Raw genomic sequence first — 22381 nt, 5'->3', positions numbered from 1 at the left:
AGGCTAATAATTTGGAAAGAAATAATGTTGAGGAGGCTTGCATGCATGATGAACCAGGCTGGGAGCAAGTTGTGAGGAAAGGTAAAACCAAGCTGGGTCAGAAGCAATCTAACAAGGTCCAAAGAGGCATTCAATCCAGAATCGATTCGGGTAGAGTAATCAGGCCCACCATTCACTTCTCTCACACGAATGGATCAAGCTCCTATCGTGCTAGGGTCGGGTCACGAGTCAAGGTCGGACACAGCGCTTCCCGTGTTGGTGAGACGTCGATCTCCTCAACCCGACACACCCCAGTGCCTTGCGGGTCCTCTCTCCGGAAACGACCAAGGCCGGGGTCCCTACAGAGCTCGCCAGTTGAGAAGAATGGAGGCACGGTGGTGGAAGCATCGTCATGTCTTCCTGCAACCGTGAAGGAGGGTGTTACCGTGGCGGTTCCATTGGAGAAGGAAGGCGCATTGCCGGCTGTTACTGCGTCGGTAGGCGGGATTAAGGAGATATTTCAGGGAGATCCAGCAAACCTGAAGGTCACGGGAGTCACTTCCGCTGGGCAAGCCTCGGTTTGAGGTTGGTGAAGCACTTTGATTTCCTTGTTTTATATTTTTATATTTTATATTATGGATAGTTTAAATATAATAGCTTGGAATATTAGGGGTGCTTCTAATAAGTTAGCCCGGGTGAATTGTAAAGAGCTGGTTAGGAAATTTAAACCTGTAATTTTTATTGTGGTTGAAACTCACTGTCCTTTTCAACACTTGAAAATGTTCTGGGAAAGACTTGGTTATCACCCTATTGGTATAGTGGAGGCGTCAGGACACAAGGGGGGTATCTGGTTCCTTTCTGCAATACAGGGTGTTCACTGCAAATGGGTTGATGCTTTCGATCAGTGTGTTACAGTTGAGGTTCAGGTAAATAATGTGATTTGGAGGTGCAGTGGTATCTATGGTAGTCCTCAATTTAATACCAGAGTTTTGCTATGGGATTATCTTGTTACTCAATCTTCGTCTTTCTGCGGGCCATGGATTGTTCTTGGTGATTTTAATGAAGTACTATTCTCTCATGAATCTAAGGGTTGCCTCTTCTCGAGTCATCATGCAGATCGGCTTGCTGCCTCTCTAGGGGATAGTAATCTGTTTGACTTGAAGACTATTGGAAGACAATTTTCTTGGTACAGAAGGGTTAAAAATGGTGTTGAGGTGGCAAAAAAACTTGACCGGGTTTGTATCAATAGTGGCTGGCTATCTCTATTTCCAGAGGCTTACGCAGAAATTTTAAATAGGCTTCAATCTGATCATTGTCCTATCCTAGTACGCTGTACAGGTCGTCCCCAACCGAAAAAGAATAGACCTTTTCGGTTTATCGCAGCTTGGGCAACTCATCCGGGGTACAGAAATATTGTGAACCAGTCATGGCAGGCTGGCTTCAGAGAGATGCACGGCAAGCTTTCAGAAGTGCAGAAGAACTCTTTGGAGTTTAATTCTAAAGTGTTCGGCAATATTTTCGTTAGGAAATGCAAATTGGAGAGACAGATTAATTTCCTTCAGAAGCGACTTGAAGTAATGGAAGATTTGTCTATGCGGCAAAAAGAAAAACAGCTGATTGAGGAATTTAATAACACGCTTGTGCAGGAGGAACTTCTATGGTTTCAAAAATCCAGAGAGCAGTGGGTAAAATTTGGGGATAGAAATACCAAGTTCTTTCATGTCCAGACTCTTGTGCGGAGAAAGCATAATAAGATTCATGGTCTCTTTCTTCAAGATGGGGTGTGGGAAACGGACCCGGATGTCCTTAGAAGGGAAGCTGAATCCTTCTATAAACGCCTATTCTGCCAGTCGGAGGATGTAGACTTAGGTTGTCTTGGTGATGTGCCACTGCCTTCCCTGAATGATGAAGCCTGTTGTAGCCTCACAGCGCCAGTTACTCTGGAAGAAGTTAAGTCGGCTGTTTTCAGTATGCATTCTTTTAAGGCGCCGGGCCCTGATGGGTTTCAGGCTTTCTTCTTTAAAGAATACTGGAAGATTGTTGGTTTTGATGTTTGGACTATGGTTCGTCATGCATTCTCTGGTTTGGATATGGATCCAAGGATGATGGAAACTCTTGTGGTTCTTATTCCGAAGGTAGAAAACCCGGTTTCCATGAAGGATTTCCGACCAATTAGTCTCTGTAATGTGGTTTACAAAGTTATAACGAAGGTCCTGGTCAATAGACTTCGTCCCCATCTCAAAGAGATTATTGGGCCCCTTCAAGGAGGGTTTATCCCGGGGAGAGGAACCCCTGACAACATCATTGTAGCACAAGAGGTTCTCCATTTCATGAAGAAGACAAAGTCAAAGAAAGGCACCCTGGCCTTTAAGATTGATTTGGAGAAAGCGTACGATAGAGTGGATTGGGGATTTCTGAAACAAACCCTGGTGAGTTTTGGCTTTCCTCCTCCGACAGTCAATCTGATTATGCGTTGTGTCACTGCTTCCTCACTGTCTATCCTCTGGAATGGGGATAGATTAAATAGCTTTACTCCGAGCAGGGGTCTTAGGCAAGGAGATCCTATATCACCGTATCTGTTTGTGTTGTGTATGGAGAGATTGTCCTGTTCTATTAATCAGCAAGTTGATAAGGGCGTGTGGAAGCCAGTTGCGGTTTCTAGAGGGGGTCCAAGAATTTCTCATTTGATGTTTGCCGATGATTTGCTTCTTTTCTGTAAAGCTGAAAAACAACAAGTTCAAACTGTAATGGTAGCTTTGGAAAATTTCTGCAGAGCCTCTGGGATGAAGGTTAATGTGGAAAAATCTAAAGCGCTATGCTCCAAGAATGTTTCAGCGACAAGAAAAGAGATTTTCACTGGAGTCTCCTCCATCAGATTCGTTCAGAACTTGGGCAAGTATTTAGGGGTGAACCTTAATCACTCTCGGGTGACACGCGCAACTTTCAACGATGTTTTGGACAAGATTCGGGGAAGGCTAGCCAGCTGGAAAGGAAGATTGCTTAATAAGGCAGGCAGACTCTGTTTGCTCAACTCGGTAGTGACTGCGATTCCTACTTATCGCATGCAAGTATCTCTCTTCCCTAAAGGGGTAAATAATAAGATAGAATCCATGATGCGAAACTTTCTATGGAAGGGTCAAGCTGATGGTAGAGGCCTGAATCTAGTTAACTGGAAAGTGTTGGTCACTCCTAAGAAGTTTGGAGGTCTGGGAATTAGAGATCCCTTTTGTGCCAATATTGCTCTTCTTGGAAAACTAGTTTGGCAACTTTTTCACCATCCCAACAAGCTATGGGTTCAACTGTTGACGGAGAAATACCATTCTTCTAAGGATGATTGTTTTAGTCGGTCTCGAGGAAGTGGATCTTATGTTTGGAAGAGTATATGTCGAGCTTGGGATATCCTAAAGGAAGGTTTTAGTTGGTGCATTGGGGATTTGGAACAGAACTTTTGGTTTTCTAAATGGAGAAGAGAGGGGCGACTGTGTCAGGAGATGGATTATGTTCACATTTCTGATTCGGATCTCAGGATCTTGGACCTTTGGTCATCTGGACAGTGGAACCTTGAGAATATTTATTCTCCTCTGAATCAGTCTCTGCAGAGCAACATTAATTTTTACAACCCAGATGTTCAAGCTGGTTCAGAGGTCGGTTGGTGTTGGACTGGTGCGGCCTCAAAGGTTTATGATGCTCATAGTGGTTATTTATGGCTCAGTAAGAAGATGTTTAGTTGGGAGGATAGGGGTAATTGGCTTTGGCTTTGGCGTCAACATGTTCCGGAAAAGCACAAATTTTTGGCCTGGCTATGTCTTCGGGAGGCTCTTCCTACTGCTGCATTTCGTTTTAAAAGGGGCATTTCGCACACGGATAGCTGTCCACGATGTTTCTCAAATCAGGAGTCGGTTTTACATTGTATTCGGGATTGTCCAAAAGCCCAACTTGTTTGGCAAGCTTTAGGGATCTCCGATCAACCAGTGGATTTGATGAGTTGGTTCTTACATAATAGCAAACAGCGCTCCTTTAGATTCTTTTCTGGTCTCTGGTGGATTTGGTGTTCGAGAAACAACGAGATCTTTCATCCTCACGAGCATTGGACCACAGATAAGGTGATTGGTATGGCTTTGTCCTTAGAAAAGGAGCTCCGAAATATTTTTGAGTTGCAACGACTATCTATCCCCTCAACCATTAGTGGCTCTTGGATTCCCCCCTCAGTGGGTACCTTTAAGATTAATTGTGATGCTAGCTATCCTGGCAGTGGTGCTCGAGTTGGTTTTGCTTGTGTTAGCAGAGATTGGAAGGGAAGGTGGCAACGAGGCTGTCTGGGAACAATTGAGAGTCGTAGCATTTTGCAAGGAGAGTTGTTTGCTATTTGGAGAGGCTTTCTTTTAGCATGGGACTCGGGACAAAGAGACATTATATGTGAGACAGACTGTGTGGAGGCTTTTACTATTGTCAATAATTTACAAGATTGCTCTGGGTTTACTGATCCTTTGGTGTTAAAAATCCGAGATATCATGTCTTGGAAATGGCGTGCTGATCTTCGGTTGATCTTGAGAGATGCAAATACAGTAGCAGACATCATGGCAAAGACTGCAATGAGGACTATTTCTCCCCAAGTGGAGCTTCCATTGCCTTGGAAGGAATTTGAGAGTAGTATTCAGCGGGACTACCTTTCTTAAGCAGTTTCTTATTTTTTATTTTTTTTCTTTCTTAGTTTTTGTTTATTTTTCTTTTAAGTCACCAAAAAAAAAAAATGTATTACTGAATGACTAGAGGCTTGGGCCCATGTTTGAATTGTATCAGAGTCCATAAAAAAATAGAATAGTGGTTGGTATGGCTTGTGGCTTGGGTCATGCCACAATTCATGATCAGGACATGATCAAGATTGAGCGGATTATTTACGAAGGATAGTTCCTGACCAAAAAAAAAGGGAAGGGTCCATAATGGAACTCAAGCACAACCACTCCATGATCGAGCGACATATGTAGTAGATTTAACTGCTAAACTATGAGTTTACTTGTTTGATTTTTTTTTTTTGGCTTGTTTGATTTGTTTATGCGGTGAGTAGATGCGATCACGTTATTTTAATAACTAAATTTAATTAAATTGATTTAATAATTTAAAGATTAATAAAATAATTTTTAATATAAAAAAAGAAAAGACACAAGTTAAACACGCTTTAAAAAATGTCATTATTATTCTCTTTATCATCTCATAAGTACTTATGGAAGAAAAGAAAAATACTTTGTTATCTAAAAACACATATTGTATATCCTTATTTATATTATGCATTATTGAAAAATTGAGAATAGTTTTATCCATAAAAAAATATTTTAAAATTATCTTCTAGAAATAGGAAGGGTTTTCAAACTTAAGTTTTCGAACTTCTCAATATTTTAGTGTGTGTTTGGATTACCCGTTTGCATAAAATTGATTTTGCAAAATTGATTTTGATGAAAAGTAAGTTTGTATTAACGTGATTTATGTTTGGTAATCTTTATATTAAAATTGATTATAGTAAAATAAATGTTGTTTGGATTATATTACTCAAAATCACTTTTAGATGAAAAATTACCAAAAGAGACATCAATTTAAATAATTTTTTTTATATACATGTAAAATTAAAACGCTAACAAAAATAATATAAAAAATATTTATCATATAAATAAAATAAATACAATAAAAATAAAAATATGAAAAAGAGTACTATAAATTTTATAATATTAAACAAAAAAAAATATTCTATAATTTTTTTAGTACGGTCAGTACTCTTTAATTTAGTATTATTTTGGACTATAATCCATTTCCTTTATTGTATCAATTATTTTTCATTATCTATGACTCTATTGTTACTTATAATTAGTTTTTATTTATTTTGTCTTTTTTTATAAGATCATAATTTATATTATAAAATTTTGATAATAAATGTAGTATATAATAATTACAATTATAAATTCTATAAAATCAGAATAAAAAATAAAAAAATTAATACAAAACAAAAATAGAGTACATCAAAGAATAAAAAAAATTGATACAGATAAAAAATAATAAAAATGTCATAAAACCAACAACATATATCATATGAACAAAAAAATACAATAAAAGGTAAATAAAATTCATATGAATAAAATTAAATAAAAAATAAAAAAATTTCATACACAACATAAATACAATGCAGTAAATGAGGATAGAAAAAAAAAAAGAATTCATATGAACAAATAATAATAAAAATATCATAAAATTAACAAAATATCTAAAAATTAGAGCATAATAAAAAAAGCAACAACAGTTGTCAATGAATAAAAAAAAATATAATAAAATAAATAAAAATCACATGAACAAAGTCAAACAAAAATAAAAAAATTTCATAAAAAATAATATAGTAAATGATAAAAAAACTCATATAAAAACATAACATTAGAAATTAGAATACTACACAAATAATATAAAAATATTTATCCTATAAATATAAAATACAATAAAAAATATAAAAATTAAAATATGAAAGTGAGTACTAAAAATAATAAAAAAATTAAAATATTCACTTTGCTAGTGATTGAAACAAATTTGAACCATTTTTATGAAAAAAAATTGGAACTAAGAACAAGTAGGAAGAACTATAGAGAACTGTGATGGTAATAGTTACTAGTATCCTTTGTATAGAAGAAAATGAAGGATATGATTGGTAAAAAAGAAATAAAATTTCCACTTAATTTTCTAAGATAATCAGCCACCATAAACGTAAAACACAAAAGTTACAAATTTTAGCTTCTCCTGAACGTACGTTTAAAAAGTTTAAAAAGTCTAAGCTTAAGTAGAAGGCTCGCGTTCTGTCTTTGTTTTAGAGGGCATAAGTGATGTTATTGGATAGTGAGTAGTAATTAAGCTTAGACTTTTTGTTTGAGTGGATTGTAGGTGTGGCCCATGTGACAAAATTAAAAAAATATCATTTAACAATTTATTTAAAAAAACCGGTCATTATAAAATTGGTTAAACTAGATCATATTGAGGTCGGTCTGCAAATGCATTTAATTTTAAGTCAAACTTGATATTTCTAAAAGTTTAATACAAATGCAATCTCAGCCATTCATTTAGAATATTTTTATATGGTCCATTAAGGTTTGGAAAATACTTTTCCCACCAAAGACAAACCTAATTTTGAACTCTATATATCATTTTGTAGTTTGATCTAATAGTAGTTTCTATTCTTAAGAAAGTTTAAGAAAAGAATATTTAAAGTTAATAGGTTATTAAAGAACCAATCTGAGTTATTACTTAATTTTAAAAAAGTTTGAGAAAAGAATAAATAAAATTTTTAGGATAGAAATGAATCAATTTGAGTCACTGTTTAATTTTGAAAAAATTTGAAAAAATAATATCTAAAGTTCTTAGATTGGGTTGCGGTACAATTCAAGTTAAGACTTAGGCGGAGGAACTTTGATGCGAAAAATATTTACTTATACACTTATTCAATTAGTGAAATTCTCAAGTTTTTTTGGAGGATAAATATAAGCATTTTGAAACGAACTATTACATATTGATATGTACCTCTTTTGAACTCTTACCTCTTTTATCTTAAGTATAACATTTATATTCTATTAAAAAATTTTCTTTTGATATGTTTCAAGTTTTGTAGATACTTATGAAGTGCTATCAAATTATTCTGAAGTTTATTAAGAACTTAAAAGTCTTTTTGTGTAAATTTGAGTATTTCATAAATACTTATAAAAATATTTTAAGTTATTCTTTAAAATAATCCATAAACCTCTTATTTCATTGTCTTGCAAATAGTAACATTATAACTTGTTTACTACATAAAAAGATTCTCTTTAAGCTATATGCTAACATACTTTGTTGCATACAAGTTCAAAGATTTGAGAAACATGTATAGTTCATTTGTTTTAGAAAAGATGTCCATGCACGATTCAACCATTTCTCCTACATCTTTTACTAAATTCAGGACTTGAGACAATAATTAGATCTGTGTTAAGACATGTAAAATCATAATGGTGATGATATCCACAAAACTCCTAGTCATATTAGAGAAAGACGCTACCAATTAAAAGAGGGTAACGATAGATCTCTTAAATTCAGTGGCATTCAAGTGAATTGAAGGTGTGATATTGCTCATGCTAGATAACGAGATCTAAGCACTCAAAAAGGAAGGTGTAGATGGAGATCAGAGCAGTGGTATTGTATCTTGGATAAGAAGTATAGTGGTAAGATCGACATATAATGAGGATTCATGAGAAGTACTCAGTTTGGATAACAAATGGTATTCAACCATAAAAAATGATTGGAGGTCGATCTATTCTGGTGTCAGGGAATGCAGTGAACTCCTTAGGAGATCTTGAATGCATGAGTCATGTTTATAACAAAATGGAACGTGGTTGTAATCGGTACTCGTGGTAGCACTAGAATCTAAATAGATAAATTGTGAGTGTGTGTTTCGAATAAAATTAAATATGGAAGTGTGTGTTTTGAGAGTAAATGTGAAAAAAATAATACTCATTTTTAGAGTTGATTGAAAAAATTGGTTAAATTCATACAATTTTTTCAGTTCAAATAAAAAATTTAAAATATCCTATTTTTCAATTTGTAATCACATATTTGAGACCTCCTTTTCTCTTTTTTTTGTTGCCGGTGAACCGTGATGCATGGCACAACTACCTGCAAGATAGGAAATATGAAGCTGCGAACACCAAATATGATGGTGATTTTTGAAATAAGCGGCCATTTGCAAAGAGAGAAGGAGATGCTACTCTCAAACATGGAGAGAGAAAGCGAGAGAGATGCAATTGTGTGACAAAGATGGAGATGACTAAGAGAAAAGAAAAGAAAAGTTATGAGAAAGAATGGAGATGACTAAAAGGGAAGGAAAGAAAAGTTATCAAAAAGGATTAACTACGAATTTGATACCTGAAAGATTCAGTCGCTGACAAAAAGCTCCTAAAAGGTGTTATGGACAAATAGACCTTTGAATGATTTAAAAGTATGATAAAAAGACCAATAAATATTTTTTTGAGTAACAAAAAAAATTATATTTAGCAAATATTTTATCTATTAGATCTAAATTTTTGTAGTAACATTTGGATGAATATTTAGAAGGTACATAAAAAAATTAGAACAAAATTCTCTATTTTTTTTATTTTTCAAAAAATTATGGTCATTTATAATACTTTTTTTTTAAAAAAAATTTATTTGACAAAAATTTATCAAAATTTAAGAATGAAAAAATCTTATTTTTTAATTATAATTGTAAAAAATTATATCAAAATTTGATTTATAAAGTTGTTTCTTAAATATATATATTTAATATCTAGTTCTTTTTGTCTCTTTTCAAATATTTTCAGGGACTTATTTATCGTTAGTATCTTTTAGGATTTGTTTTGTCAATAATATAAAATTTTGGAGTATTATTTTAGTAGTTTATTTTATGAAAAATTTTGTTAAAAATTATTAGTGTAAAATTTGGGTTAAAATGTAAAACTGGATTGTGAGCTAAGACCCAAAAGTTTTTAAAATTATTATTGTATAAAATTAAAAATTAATAATAATATTTTAACACCAATAATTATATAATTTATATTACCCAATAATTATATAATTTATATATAGGTAATTCACATGAATAAAATAAATAGTTTTTAATATTACATCAATGTCCTAAATCTAAAAAGTTTTTAATAATGAATCCGATTGAATTTATTTGCTTCAATTTATATAATTATATGGCAAAACGAGACATATATATATATATATATAAAAGCTTTTTGAATTTAGGATATTGATGTAGTATTGAAAGCTATTCATTTTGTTAATGTGAATTACCCTATTATATATGTATATAACACCAAAAACAATTTTAAGGCATTTTCTTGATGGGTTCACTAAGTACTAACCGTCCGGACCTTGATAAGAAGAGGAAGGAGAAAGTAAAGCTAAAGGGTTGTCTATAGTGCTCAAGGATAATGAATATATCAGTACCCCATCTAAGTATAATTACCATTTACCCCAATGCGTAGAACAAGCAGAGTTATCCACTATCCACTAAACTACTATTATTGCACGAGCACGTGCGTAGAGCGTGGGTTCAACCTTTGCAATTTTCAAATTAGAATAACATTAGATTCCAGTATTCTACTAAATAAACAGTACCACCAGGCACGGAGCTTTCGCCATAGCAGATATTTTATTTCTATAGCAATAAATAAAATAAAAAATCTTATAACATTTAATTTTTCTATTCAATACATTACACTTTGATTGGTTACAAATAAAGCAGGTTTCTTGTTTGGTGAAGCTACACTGCATAAAAGACACCTCTAGTTCCCAAGTTTTTTGGGTACCTGTACTGTTACACTATACTATACTCTACACCTTCAACTAAACCTTCTCTACTTTTCTCCACCATTTTCAACTTTGGAACTTATAGTACACACCACCAACCATCTGATTTAGACTTTTAGCTTCTTCAAGCTAGGAAGGTAAAGGTTTCTTTAACTCTTTAATCATGTTCTTGTTTTGCTATGGTTGCTTCTATTTTTGGATAGTTTGACTTTCCTGTTCTTGTTTCGCTCCAGATTTGATTTTCTTTTTATTGTGTGGTTTCTTTTTTCTTTTTTATGTTAATGATCTGATGAACATGTTGATGTTTCAACTCACTTGATTTCTGTTCTTCAGATTTCAAGTTAAACATGTTTCATCTCCTGTTTGGTCCTTCTTTCTCTTTCTATGTTCTTTTAGAATATTCCCCGGATATGATTATCAACAGTTTTATTATTATTATTATTATTATTATTATTATTCTAAAAAGTGGTTTTTTTTATGTAATTATTTTTCCTGCTGGTTATATTTATAGGTGAAATGATTGTGAAAATCACTCACATGTAAGAAAGGCATCAATTATTAGGAAATAAAATGAGAAAAATGATGAAGAACAAGCAAATAAAGCTGCAGGGTTTTTTGTTAACATAAGATCTCACTAATCAGAAGTGATTTGGGAGTAATCTAAATAAATAATAACTTTTTCTTTTTATTTCTTTTAATACGGTAAATAAATAATAATTAGAATAGCAAAAGTCCTTACTAGAAAGATTCTACAATAATAATATTCAATTAACAAAAATACAAAGGTATATAATAATTCCGAAGTATGATCTAGAAGTGGTTAGTACCTGAACAATTGAATATCTGATGAGTAAGAACAATTTGTGGCAATTAAATTCAGTTTATCTCTATAAATATTGATTAATCTTTGATTATCTCAATCTGAACAAATAACTACAAGGGTCTTAACTCTTAATGTGTTATCTGCTTTCATAATTTCATTCCAATTCTATGATTGCTCTTTTTAATTCAGTATACCTGGTGTGGCAGATTTCCCTATGGGGAACAAGTATTTGTTGTTGTCTCTCTGTTTGTGGGCTTTAACATGTTCCCTTCTTCCTTCGTTCTCATATGGACTCATGAGAATCGGTTTGAAGAAGAGAACTCTAGATCTTGAAGCCATCAAAGCTGCTAGAATGGTAAGAGAAAAGCTAAGATTGAGCAGGCCGATGATGGGTGCGAACGATCATTCTGTTAATAAGCCAGGCATCGAAGACGATATAGTACCTTTGAAGAATTATCTGGATGCACAGTATTATGGAGAGATTGGAATTGGAACACCACCGCAAACATTCAATGTCATCTTTGATACTGGCAGTTCTAACCTCTGGATTCCTTCATCAAAGTGCTACTTTTCTGTGAGTTCAACTTAACTCCTTTTTCTACATTTGACAGAGCTGTGTTATATTGGTGTCTTGTATTGACTAATTTCCTGTTGTAGCTTGCCTGCTATACGCATCATTGGTACAAGTCATCGAAATCCAAAACATATGTAAAGAATGGTAATGCCAGCTTCTCTTTATTTGTATTCTAAAAGTAGCATATATGCCACTTAATATGAATTTTCCTTTTTTGCTTGTTGCCCAGGAACATCATGTAAAATAGTGTATGGTTCTGGATCAATATCTGGCTTTTTCAGTCGTGATAGCGTTACAGTTGGTGATGTCGTGGTCAAGAATCAAGTGAGTGATTTTATATCCTTTGTCAGCTTTGGGGACCTGGGTCATGATATACAGTTTTGTCACAATACTTGGGAGACTTGACTATTATCTTTACTATATTTGACTGTAGGATTTCATCGAGGCTACGAGGGAAGGAAGTCTGTCCTTTGTGTTAGCGAAGTTCGATGGAATACTTGGTCTTGGATTTCAGGAGATCTCAGTCGAAAATGCCTTGCCAGTATGGTATGTTTTAGTACGTCCTATGTTGTGTGTACATTTACATCTGATTCCCGAGTTAATAAGTTAAAGGAAAGCTTTCCTTTAATTGACTAACCTGTTATAAAATTACAGGGATAATATGGTGCTACAAAATCTTGTGAATGAGCCGGTTTTCTCTTTCTGGCTCAATGGGGATCCGAATGCGAAAAGTGGTGGTGAGCTAGTGTTTGGAGGTGTTGATCCGAAGCACTTTGTAGGAAACCATACCTATGTTCCAGTTACTACAAAAGGTTACTGGCAGGTTAGCAAAAGCAACACTCTGGTTTGATCAGGAATTCTTTGTAACATCCTAGTTTTTGCAGAAAATTGTTAACATGATTTTTTTTGTCAGATTGAAATGGGAGATTTTTACATTGGTGGTGTGTCAACAGGTGACATTTTGTACTTTGACAATAAGACTCTTTGAGTGATTAACAGGATTTGGAACATATTAAGGAGAAAAATTGAATTCTGTATTTTCCTATCTTAAGATTTATTTTTTCATTGCTGTAAGCTTTGATTATGAAGCGGATCTAACTGTGAAATATATCAATGTTCATTAGGTGTTTGTGAGGGTGGCTGTGCTGCTATTGTGGATTCCGGAACGTCTTTGCTCGCTGGTCCAACTGTATGTGCTCATATCGGTTTTGAAAAATTCTCATTAGTAAATTTTCATCTATACTTCTTATTGACTCTGAATTTATTTCAGACTGTTGTGACTGAAATCAATCATGCTATTGGAGCTGAAGGAGTTCTGAGTGTAGAATGCAAGGAAGTTATTTCTCAATATGGAGAGTTGATATGGGATCTCTTGGTCTCCGGGGTAAAATCTTCTTACCCGTCCTTTTAATATTTTTTCCCCTTTGATTCGCTCTCACTGATTGCTGCCCTTGTGCATTTTCACTCCTTGGACCTAAAATAGTTTGATTTTTGTCTGCAGGTACGAGCTGATGATGTGTGTTCGCAAGTTGGTTTATGTACAATGAGGGATCAATCTAAAAGGTTAGAAAGTCTAGGTGCCTGCACTTTTATTAAAATCTGGCCAGTACTTAACCAGCAAAAGAAAGACGAGTAATCTCATACCATTTGATGAAATCTCACACCATTAAAAACACCAATGATGACTAATTGATGGCTACAAATCACAAAATTGGCTGGTTCCCTAATACTCTTCATATATTAATGTTTACACGTGCATCAAATTAAGTAATACACGTCAGCAAAAATAATTACCTTTTTAATTGATCGCATAAATGGTCATCCAAAAGAATAGATGTAATTAAACTTTTGTGCTGAAACGGACTCCTAAGTCTACTTTTAACTTTTATACCATGCAGTGCTGGGATTGAGATGGTGACTGAAAAGGAACAGAAAGATTTGTCAGCTAAAGATACTGCTTTGTGCACTTCCTGTCAGATGCTTGTGATTTGGATCCAGAATCAATTGCGACAAGAGTCGACCAAGGACAGAGTTTTCAACTATGTAAATCAGGTATAAGCCCTTAGAATCATCGACCCTCTCCAAAAAGCTTATTAGTTGAATTAGAGTTGTATTCATTTGTATCATTTCATTTTATCATTGGCAGTTGTGTGAGAGCTTGCCGAGTCCGAATGGCGAGTCGGTAGTAGACTGTCAGAGCATTCATATATTGCCAAACATCACTTTTACAATCGGAGATAAACATTTCACCCTCTCGCCGGATCAGGTTAGTCTGAATTCCTGATAAATTAAATTACGAATTTACTTTGATAGAGAAGTTAACGAAGGAGTGAAAACTCACATGCAGTTGTCTTTATATAAAGTTGATAAAGTTGATAGTTGAGAATCGTTAGAGGATAATTTAGTCAAACTTGTCAAATCATCTAACAATTTTTAAATATCAACTAACTACATGTGAGTTTTGACCTAACGCAGGGCCTGGGTAATGAGGTAGCCTAACCATATAATTACATTAGTAGCTGATTCCCCATGGCTGAACGGGTGAACATAACTAAATAGGAGAGAATATTGAACAACACATTATAGTGTCATCTATTATCTGTAAACTTCGTCTAACTTGGAATTCTTTTTGTTCTGAAAATGTTCTCCTCTTGCAGTATATTCTGAAAACTGGAGAAGGCATTGCTGAAGTTTGTCTTAGTGGGTTTATCGCATTCGACATCCCCCCGCCACGCGGTCCTCTCTGGTATGCGCTCGCAAATTATATAGTAACCCTGCATGAAATGAACTATACAATAACATGTTCTAAGCTATGTCCTAATATGTCTACCGCTATCTGCTCGCAGGATTCTGGGCGATATCTTCATGAGGGTATATCACACGGTCTTTGACTCTGGGAATCTCCGACTTGGTTTCGCCAAAGCTGCGTAACGAGACTCGGGAGAATATGTAAGGAACATTTTCAATGGGCACGTTGGTGTGCTGTAAATAAAGAATGTTGTAAGAGTATTAGGACGTAGCTTCACTATCTTATGGGTTCATGAATGATTTTCTCTAGTACCACGTTGAACTATTGCAGGCTATTTTTCATTTCACTGTTAGACTCGCTAGATTAATGTGGATGCCTGTATGTCTGTATACCTTATGAAGACGTAGATGGCAAAGTGTGGCTTAAAATTTGGAACTTCTGTTATATCTAATTTATCCTTCCAATGAATGAGGTTCATGTAGAGTTGACCTTTTGTTTTTGGGTCATGCTTCCACATATATAAGGAAGTATAACTCGTTCTAGGTGTTTTGTCTTAGAGATGAAAATAATGAATCGAGGAGAAAAAGATACTTAAGTTCCAAAAAATAAAAAGAGAAGTATACAGAAAATAAATATAATACTTTTCAGTTTTCGGGACAGAAAAATTGTCTTCATCATCAAATGAATTTTTATTAACTGGCACTTGCGTAAACATGTGATATTGTATGATACAAGATATATGAACACACTAATTAGTAATTACACTAACTTTTAGAGCTCCCTTGGATCCGATGGAATATTAGAGTTAGTATGGACCCAAATTGCCAAAATTGGACACACATGTCTTTATCACTACTTGCTGGTGCATGTGGAAGTGGAGGAATAGGAAGATCTTTGAACCGATCTTCAACATTATATCCTCCGCACCTGTTAGCATAATGCGGAGCTTTGTGAGTAATATTAGAAAAGCCTTCCTTGAGGAAACAACAGGGGATTTCATAGCTAATATGGGAAAATGCATACCAAACATAAACATTAAAAACAAATATTCAAAATTCAAGTAAAAAGAATATCTGAAAGTAAAACAAAATAAAGCCAATTTAGATTTAGAATTTAGAATTTAGTGTATAAGATTTAGAATTTAAAGTGGCTGACAGTGGTGTCTGGTGGTGGTTGGTGGTGGATGGATAAAATTGTGGTCTTAAAAAGCAGAAGTGAAAAGTGAGAAGGGATAAAAGGATAGGAAACGTTTCAAGTGCTTCAGGGTATTTTTTTAAAGATCAGTATGCCAAGTACGGTTAGGTTGCAAATTTTATTTTGTCCTAGAGTGATGCAGGAAAAGATCAATGTATCCTTGAAAAGTAAATGAAAAGGATAAGGGGCAGCTGCTATGAGAGATGCAGAGAGAGAAAAACTTCAAATCAATCTATCTCTATCACCACATTTTTAAAAAAAAAAATATCTATTTTAACATCAAATCTATTACGAATAGAAAAAGAAAAATATTTTTTCTTTAATTTTTAAAAAATATTTGCAAATTTTAATTAAATTGAAATAAAAAAAATTTGAGAACCTTATTTTTTATCAGATTTATTGAATATTAAATTTAAGTATTCATATATATAACTATATTTTTTATAAAAAAAATGAATATGAACATTTTTATTTTAATAATGTCATTTAAAAAAATACAAATATACAATATAAAAAATTATGTATGAAATGACATTATCAAAAATAGAAGAACCATTATTATTTATTTTTTTATGCATTATTTAGGTAAAAATATTATTGCATTTACTAAAAATTAGCTATTAAATTAGTTATTTTATATTTATGTATATTTATATATAGGTTTATATATATTTTTTCACTGAATAATTAGTTATAAGAGGAAACAACCAAAAAAAAAAAAAGACTCTATTATTAAAAATGATGACTAAATAAATAAAAAAGAAATTTTGAAAAAGTTCTGCTAACAAAAATTTATTGTTTACTTGTAAAAGAAAAAATAAATTAAAAGAAATCCAACTTCTATGTTAATATTAATATTTTTATAAAAATAGCAAGATTAACATAGATGTGTTAAAATAATTTTATATATGAAATATCAAGTAGTGTAATTTAAATATCATATTTTTTTTTAAATGTTAAGATTGATAAACATGGTTGAAATAGTTAAATTCTATAAGTTTTTGTGTGCTAAAATATCTAAATTAAGAATAACACTTCATTGAAATTATCATAAAAAAAATTTTCTCTTAGAAAAATAGCAAACTATTTCTAATAAAATAAAATCTTTTTTGTTTTTAAAATTATAAATAATTTAATTCCTCAATAATATTATTTTTTAAAAAAAATGAGAATTAATTTATACTTTATAAAATTTTACAATAGATTATTTTTTAAAATAAAAATCTTAATTTTTAAATTTGTATTATAAACAGGTAATTTATATTTATCTATATTACTTATTAATTTTAATGTACAAACTAAAAAATTAAGAAAGAAATGAGTATTTCAAAAACACAAACTACAAAATTATAAAACAGCAAAGAAAATAATTTTTATTTTTGCATGTTATGTTAGTGAAATCATATAGTGAAAGATATTCTAATCATAAATTTTAATAAAAAATATTTTCATTTGTATTTAAATAAAATAAAAAGTAAAAACTAATACAAATTGAAATCTAATTTTTTTTAAATCAAATTTATTTATAAAATTGTGTTTTTTATAAATTTATAACTTTAAAATACACATTTTGATTTTAAAACAATTTATCTAATATATAATTTTTTAAAGTGGCACGGGAATTTAAACTTAAGAATTTAGAATAACAAATAATTATAATAAAATAAAGTAAGAATACTAACTAAATTTATGCAATTATGATTTTGAAAATAATTAAAGCATAACATTAGTTAAATTACTATTTAATTTGTAAAATAAATATAGTATAACAAATGTTTAGATATTATTATATGTTAGTTCAAACTCTAAAAATGTTAACTTTAAATTCATATATCATATGTAGGACTATATGTTAGGTGTATCTATTCAAAATAAAAAATTTTGGTAATGGTTCCATGGCTGGACGATGATAAATTAAATGATGATTTATAATAAAACTTAAGAAATTATTATGGATTTGTTTTAAATTGATAAACTTATAAAAAATATTATTTTTAATGAATTTGAATTGAAACACAAAATTTAGATTTTTATTATATTTTATTTTTATATTTTATTTCAATTCAAATAGAAGTATATATTTTTTTTATTGATATTTATATTTTAAAGGTTATGAAAAATAAATGATTAATTTAAAATAATATTTTAATATAATTAAAATTTATTTTATGTGATTTTACATGCATAGTCTGTGAAATAGAGATGATTTTTTTGTTTTGGTTTTTAATTTTGCAAAAAATACTTATGAAATAGTTTTTTTTTTTAAATTTATCAATATATCTCAACAAAATAAGACTAGTTGTGAAATAAAACTACCCACAAAATTAACAAATAATATGTATAATAGTAAATTTGTTCTTTTTAACACAAATTAAAAAATATTTTTTCTTTAAATAAAAAACTCTTAATATGTTTGATATTCTAAAAGATTAAAAACTAATTTATTTTTTTTTATTAAAAACTAGTTTGTCCAAAAAAAATTATTAAAAACCAATTGAAGTATTACTAAAAAATAAATGAACAAATTAAAGTCTTAAAATTAATATTTTCTAATATAAGCTAATGTTGTTTTCTGATTGTAATATGTAAATTTTGAATATTTTATCAATTGAAATTGTTATTATTAGTTGATAAATTCTTAATAATATGTGTATAATAAATTGAGTAAGGATGCAAGATTAATGGTAATCAGATGAATATAAAATTTGTGATATACGTGATAAAAAATTGGCTTAAATGGACAAAATTATGAATATTTTTTTTTTGTGTTTTTAGAAAAAAAATTTCTTTTTAGTGATTTTTTTAAAAAATAAAAATAATTTTATATTTAAATATTTTGTACAAAAATATTTTATTCTCTGTTTGATATGATAATATAAAAATATTTTTTATTTATTTATAATATTAAAGTTAAAATATTTTTTTAAGTCATTTTTTAAAAATTATAAAAATATTTTTAAAGTTTTTTTAATTTTTATTGTTAAAATTTTATCAAATATATTAAAAAATTATTAAAAAATATTTTTATTTAACAATTTAATTACAACCAAATAAATTTTGGCTCATCATTTCATTGTAAGCTAACTACAGGGCACATGACATAAGTCATAAGCTAGTCTACATCATCACACCGTAGTGGACATTATGGACTTCTTCCATACCTATGAACTTGACAATGAAAAAACAGGTTAACGGTCCACCATGCACTCATTTTTCTCATTTTCACAACATTCCTCTCTCCCATAATCTCATCCCTTTATATATTTTATATTATATCTTAATGGTTCACAGGCATGGCACACTGAACCTCCAATATAGTACAATGCCTCACCTGAAATGCATCCAAAAGGATAATTTCAAAAGAAAATCGTGAGTAATTAGATTTGGTTGGTCACTGTGTAAAGTTGGTTGTTATTTTGTTGACTCTCTAGTTGGGTTTACTCAAAAAGGTAAGGTGGTCAAACGAGGCATTCCAACTCGTTTAGGCCTAACCCATTTAAGCTCGTGGATTATACGAGGTGACTTATTTAATTTTTGTTCATGCATTACAGTTTTCAAGGTGTGACCGTTTATGGGCTAATTTGATGGTTTACGGGTTAGTCCGTTTATATATATTTTTTTTGAAAAATTTTTTTAATGAAAAATCAAGTTTTAAGCTAAAAAAAATTGGACAAAAAATTATTATTTTTGAAAAAAAAAAACCTTAAACAGATAATTTTTTAATATATTAAGTCTTTGGGCTGGATTAAAAAAGTATTGAAAAGTATTGAATTTCTTTGGAAAATACAAAAAAAATTAAATGGCCCCTTGTTTAATCCATGAACTAGCTTGTTTAACCTATTGTTTCTTTTGAGTTGATTGAGCTCAATCTATTTAGTCCAAAGTCTAAACATATCTGATTTTAGAGACAAAAACTTACTCTTTAAGCGAATAAACATATCGATATGACAAATTTGGAGTATTTTGAAGATCTAAAAATAGTTAGTTATATTTTTCATAAGGGTTAAGTACTGTTTTCGTCTCTAAGGTCTGGGGTAAAAATCAAATTCGTTCCCGATATTTTTTTGTTATTAAAATCATTCTTAACATTACAAAACGTTATAAAATCGTCCTTTTGTCCATAAATAAATTTTTTCAGACAATTTTACCCTTTAAATAAAATAAAAAATATTAAAAAAAAACACCCCACCCCATCCCTTACCCCCACTCTACGAACATTTCTCAAAAGCAGCAGAAACCCTAAGCGATGAACTAAAATTGATTTCTGCATCAAATTTATGGAAAACATGACTGTGGACGAGTTCAATGCTCATCATGACAAGTACCAAAACAAGTATATGAAGAGAGTCATCAAGCTTTGCAGGAAGCTTCAGGTCTTGGATCAGCCTCATGATCAAGATGCCTTCGATCTCGGCAACAGGATTTGGGGTACCAGAAGCTTCGAAATGGGCTTCAAAGTCAAAGAACCAGAAGAATCAGACGATGATTTTAACGATATCAGTGATAATAAAAATAATCAAGATCAAGATGAAGCCATGCTTCCAACTGAAGAAGAACAAGTCAAAGAAAAAGAAAAAGAAAAAGATAAACATCAAGAGGATGATCTTTTGAATAGGTACATGTAATAAGCTTTTTAATTTGGGAATTTGATTGTTTTGGTTCCGTATAATAATACGTATTTGTGGGAGCGTATGTAGGTGTCCGTTCTTGAGAGGGACGTTCAGGTTCAGGAGCAGAGTAGGGAGGATACCGGTGGTGTCGGAGAGAGCGGTGGAGAGTGAGGTGGGGTGCCTTGGAGAGAGTGCGGTGCAGAGGTGGGATGATAAGTGGAAGAATCTGCAGATTCAAGAGATGCAGAACTACTTGGCTGATGACTGATGATGCAGGGGATAGTGGTGATAATGGAGGAGGATTTTTTTTTATTTTTGTTTAAGGGCAAAATTGTCCGAAAAATTTTATTTATGGATAAAAGGACGATTTTCTAACGTTTTGTAACGTTATGGATGATTTTAATAACAAAAAAAGGTCGGGGACGAATTTGATTTTCACCCCAGAACTTAGAGACGAAAACAGTACTTAACCCTTTTCATAATTTGCAGCACAACATTCTTTAATAATATAAATTTTCTTCTTTTATTTTATGGTGTGCTTTAGATTTCTTTTAAATAAAATGTAACTGGGTCTATAGGACAACAATAGAAATGACAATGTTATTTTATGCTAGGATGGTTTCTCTTAAATTTTTTATTGTTCTAATAATCATATATGTTTTGGTGAATAATAACAAATCAAATTGAATTTCAAGCACCCTTTAGGATTTCATAAACGCTCTGTTAAGGTTTCTATCTAGCGCCCCCCATGGGTTTGTTACTCTCGATCTTCCCTTTTTCAATCTTCCTCTCATCTCCTTCTAATTTCTTCTAATATTTTCTTTTCCTTTTCTAAACCACTCCCTTTTTCTTTTAAACTCTCTTATTCTCATCAATCACCTACTTTATTTTTAAATTTTCTCTACAACATGAAAAGCAAATCAGAGACTCAAAAGCTCCATATATCTGGAAGTGATCAGGAGGATGACTTGATCATATTAGCTTATGAAGATGTTTATGAAGGAATTTAGACTTGTACAAGGAGTTTGTCTGAAAGGTTCTTCTCAGATCGGATATTTTCAATAGGTACCATGGAAGGAGCTCTCTATGCAATATGGAATAAAGTAGAAAGGATTTAGAGTAATCAAAAAATCCAAGAACTAGTTTTAATTTTTCTTCGATAATGTCTCTGATTTGACTTGAATTGGAGAGGTTTTCCCTGGTTATTCAAGAGTTTTGTTCTGCAGATCCATAGATGGAAGCAATCACTGAACATAGAGGATAATTACATCTCTTTCTTTCCTGTACGAGGACAATTCTAGGGATTATTAGAACAATACAGGACACTTGAGGTTGGCCAGAAATTGGGTAGGAGACTAGGACAAACTAAATATGTTGCTCTATTTAAAATTAGAGGTAAAATTACACGCATAATGAAGGCTAAAGTGGAACTAAACGGTGATAAAAAAGTGAGAGATACACTGAAATTGCTTGATCCTAATCAGAAAACGCTAGAAATTGGAGTTTGCTATGAACGACTAGGTGTGTTCTGTACCTATTATGCAAAATTGGGACATGAAACTAAGAATTGCCAATCTTTTTGTTGATGATTTTGCCCAAAACAATCTCAAGAAAGATAGAGTTAGTGAATGACTTAAGGTAGATCAGGTCGGAAGGCATTTAACTAAAAAGAGAGCTTCCTTCAATCCTAATCAACCTCGGAATGGTATTGTTCCAACTCTATCGAAGAAAATATCTCCAGTTGCTTGGCTTTTTGATAGTTTCTCAAAATTAAGTGTGCAGGACGGACATAAAAAATAGAACAGTGATAAAAATGCTGCCAATTTTGGTTCTAGAGCTGAAAATGAGGGTGAATCAAATGACATTGGTAATTCTACTGATACTAATTCTTCTTCTAATGCTTTATTGGAGACATCCTATCTCCTTAATAATGTCCAACAAAAAATAATAGTGCCATGACCAAGTTTAGAAAGGAGAATAAAAAATCAAACCTGAAACAACTTGCCAGAAAGTCAGTAATAGGTTTCAAATGAAGGACTAGAGGTAAAGGTAAGGAAGATATTTCTAAGAAAATTTGTCTCAAAGATATTATCTCTAATGCTATA

General features: G+C 31.7%; 1 protein-coding gene across 2 annotated transcripts; it reads left to right on the top strand.

Moving 5' to 3' along the window:
- The first annotated feature begins 9843 nt into the window (after nucleotides 1-9843).
- On the top strand, nucleotides 9844-14953 carry LOC107617753 (aspartic proteinase). 2 transcript variants are annotated; one of them, XM_016319603.3, is made up of 14 exons: nucleotides 9844-10463; nucleotides 11356-11723; nucleotides 11807-11867; nucleotides 11953-12047; nucleotides 12157-12269; nucleotides 12378-12546; nucleotides 12637-12676; nucleotides 12848-12912; nucleotides 12994-13107; nucleotides 13225-13286; nucleotides 13622-13775; nucleotides 13870-13989; nucleotides 14381-14469; nucleotides 14570-14953. In XM_016319603.3, the coding sequence occupies exons 2-14, from the start codon at nucleotides 11364-11366 to the stop codon at nucleotides 14652-14654; spliced, it is 1527 nt and encodes a 508-aa protein (XP_016175089.1). In that variant the 5' UTR covers nucleotides 9844-10463; nucleotides 11356-11363; the 3' UTR covers nucleotides 14655-14953. The 2 variants fall into 2 exon arrangements, with proteins under 2 accessions (XP_016175089.1, XP_088354283.1); XM_088498157.1 differs by having other exon boundaries at nucleotides 10260-10463; nucleotides 11339-11723.
- Nucleotides 14954-22381: the final 7428 nt, after the last annotated feature.

The sequence above is a fragment of the Arachis ipaensis genome, chromosome B9 (assembly GCF_059453495.1).
Source record: "Arachis ipaensis isolate K30076 ecotype BB chromosome B9, ASM5945349v1, whole genome shotgun sequence".
Lineage (NCBI taxonomy): Eukaryota > Viridiplantae > Streptophyta > Magnoliopsida > Fabales > Fabaceae > Arachis > Arachis ipaensis.
The sequence above is the reverse complement of the archived record's forward strand: the minus strand, read 5'-3'. Positions and strand labels throughout refer to the sequence as shown.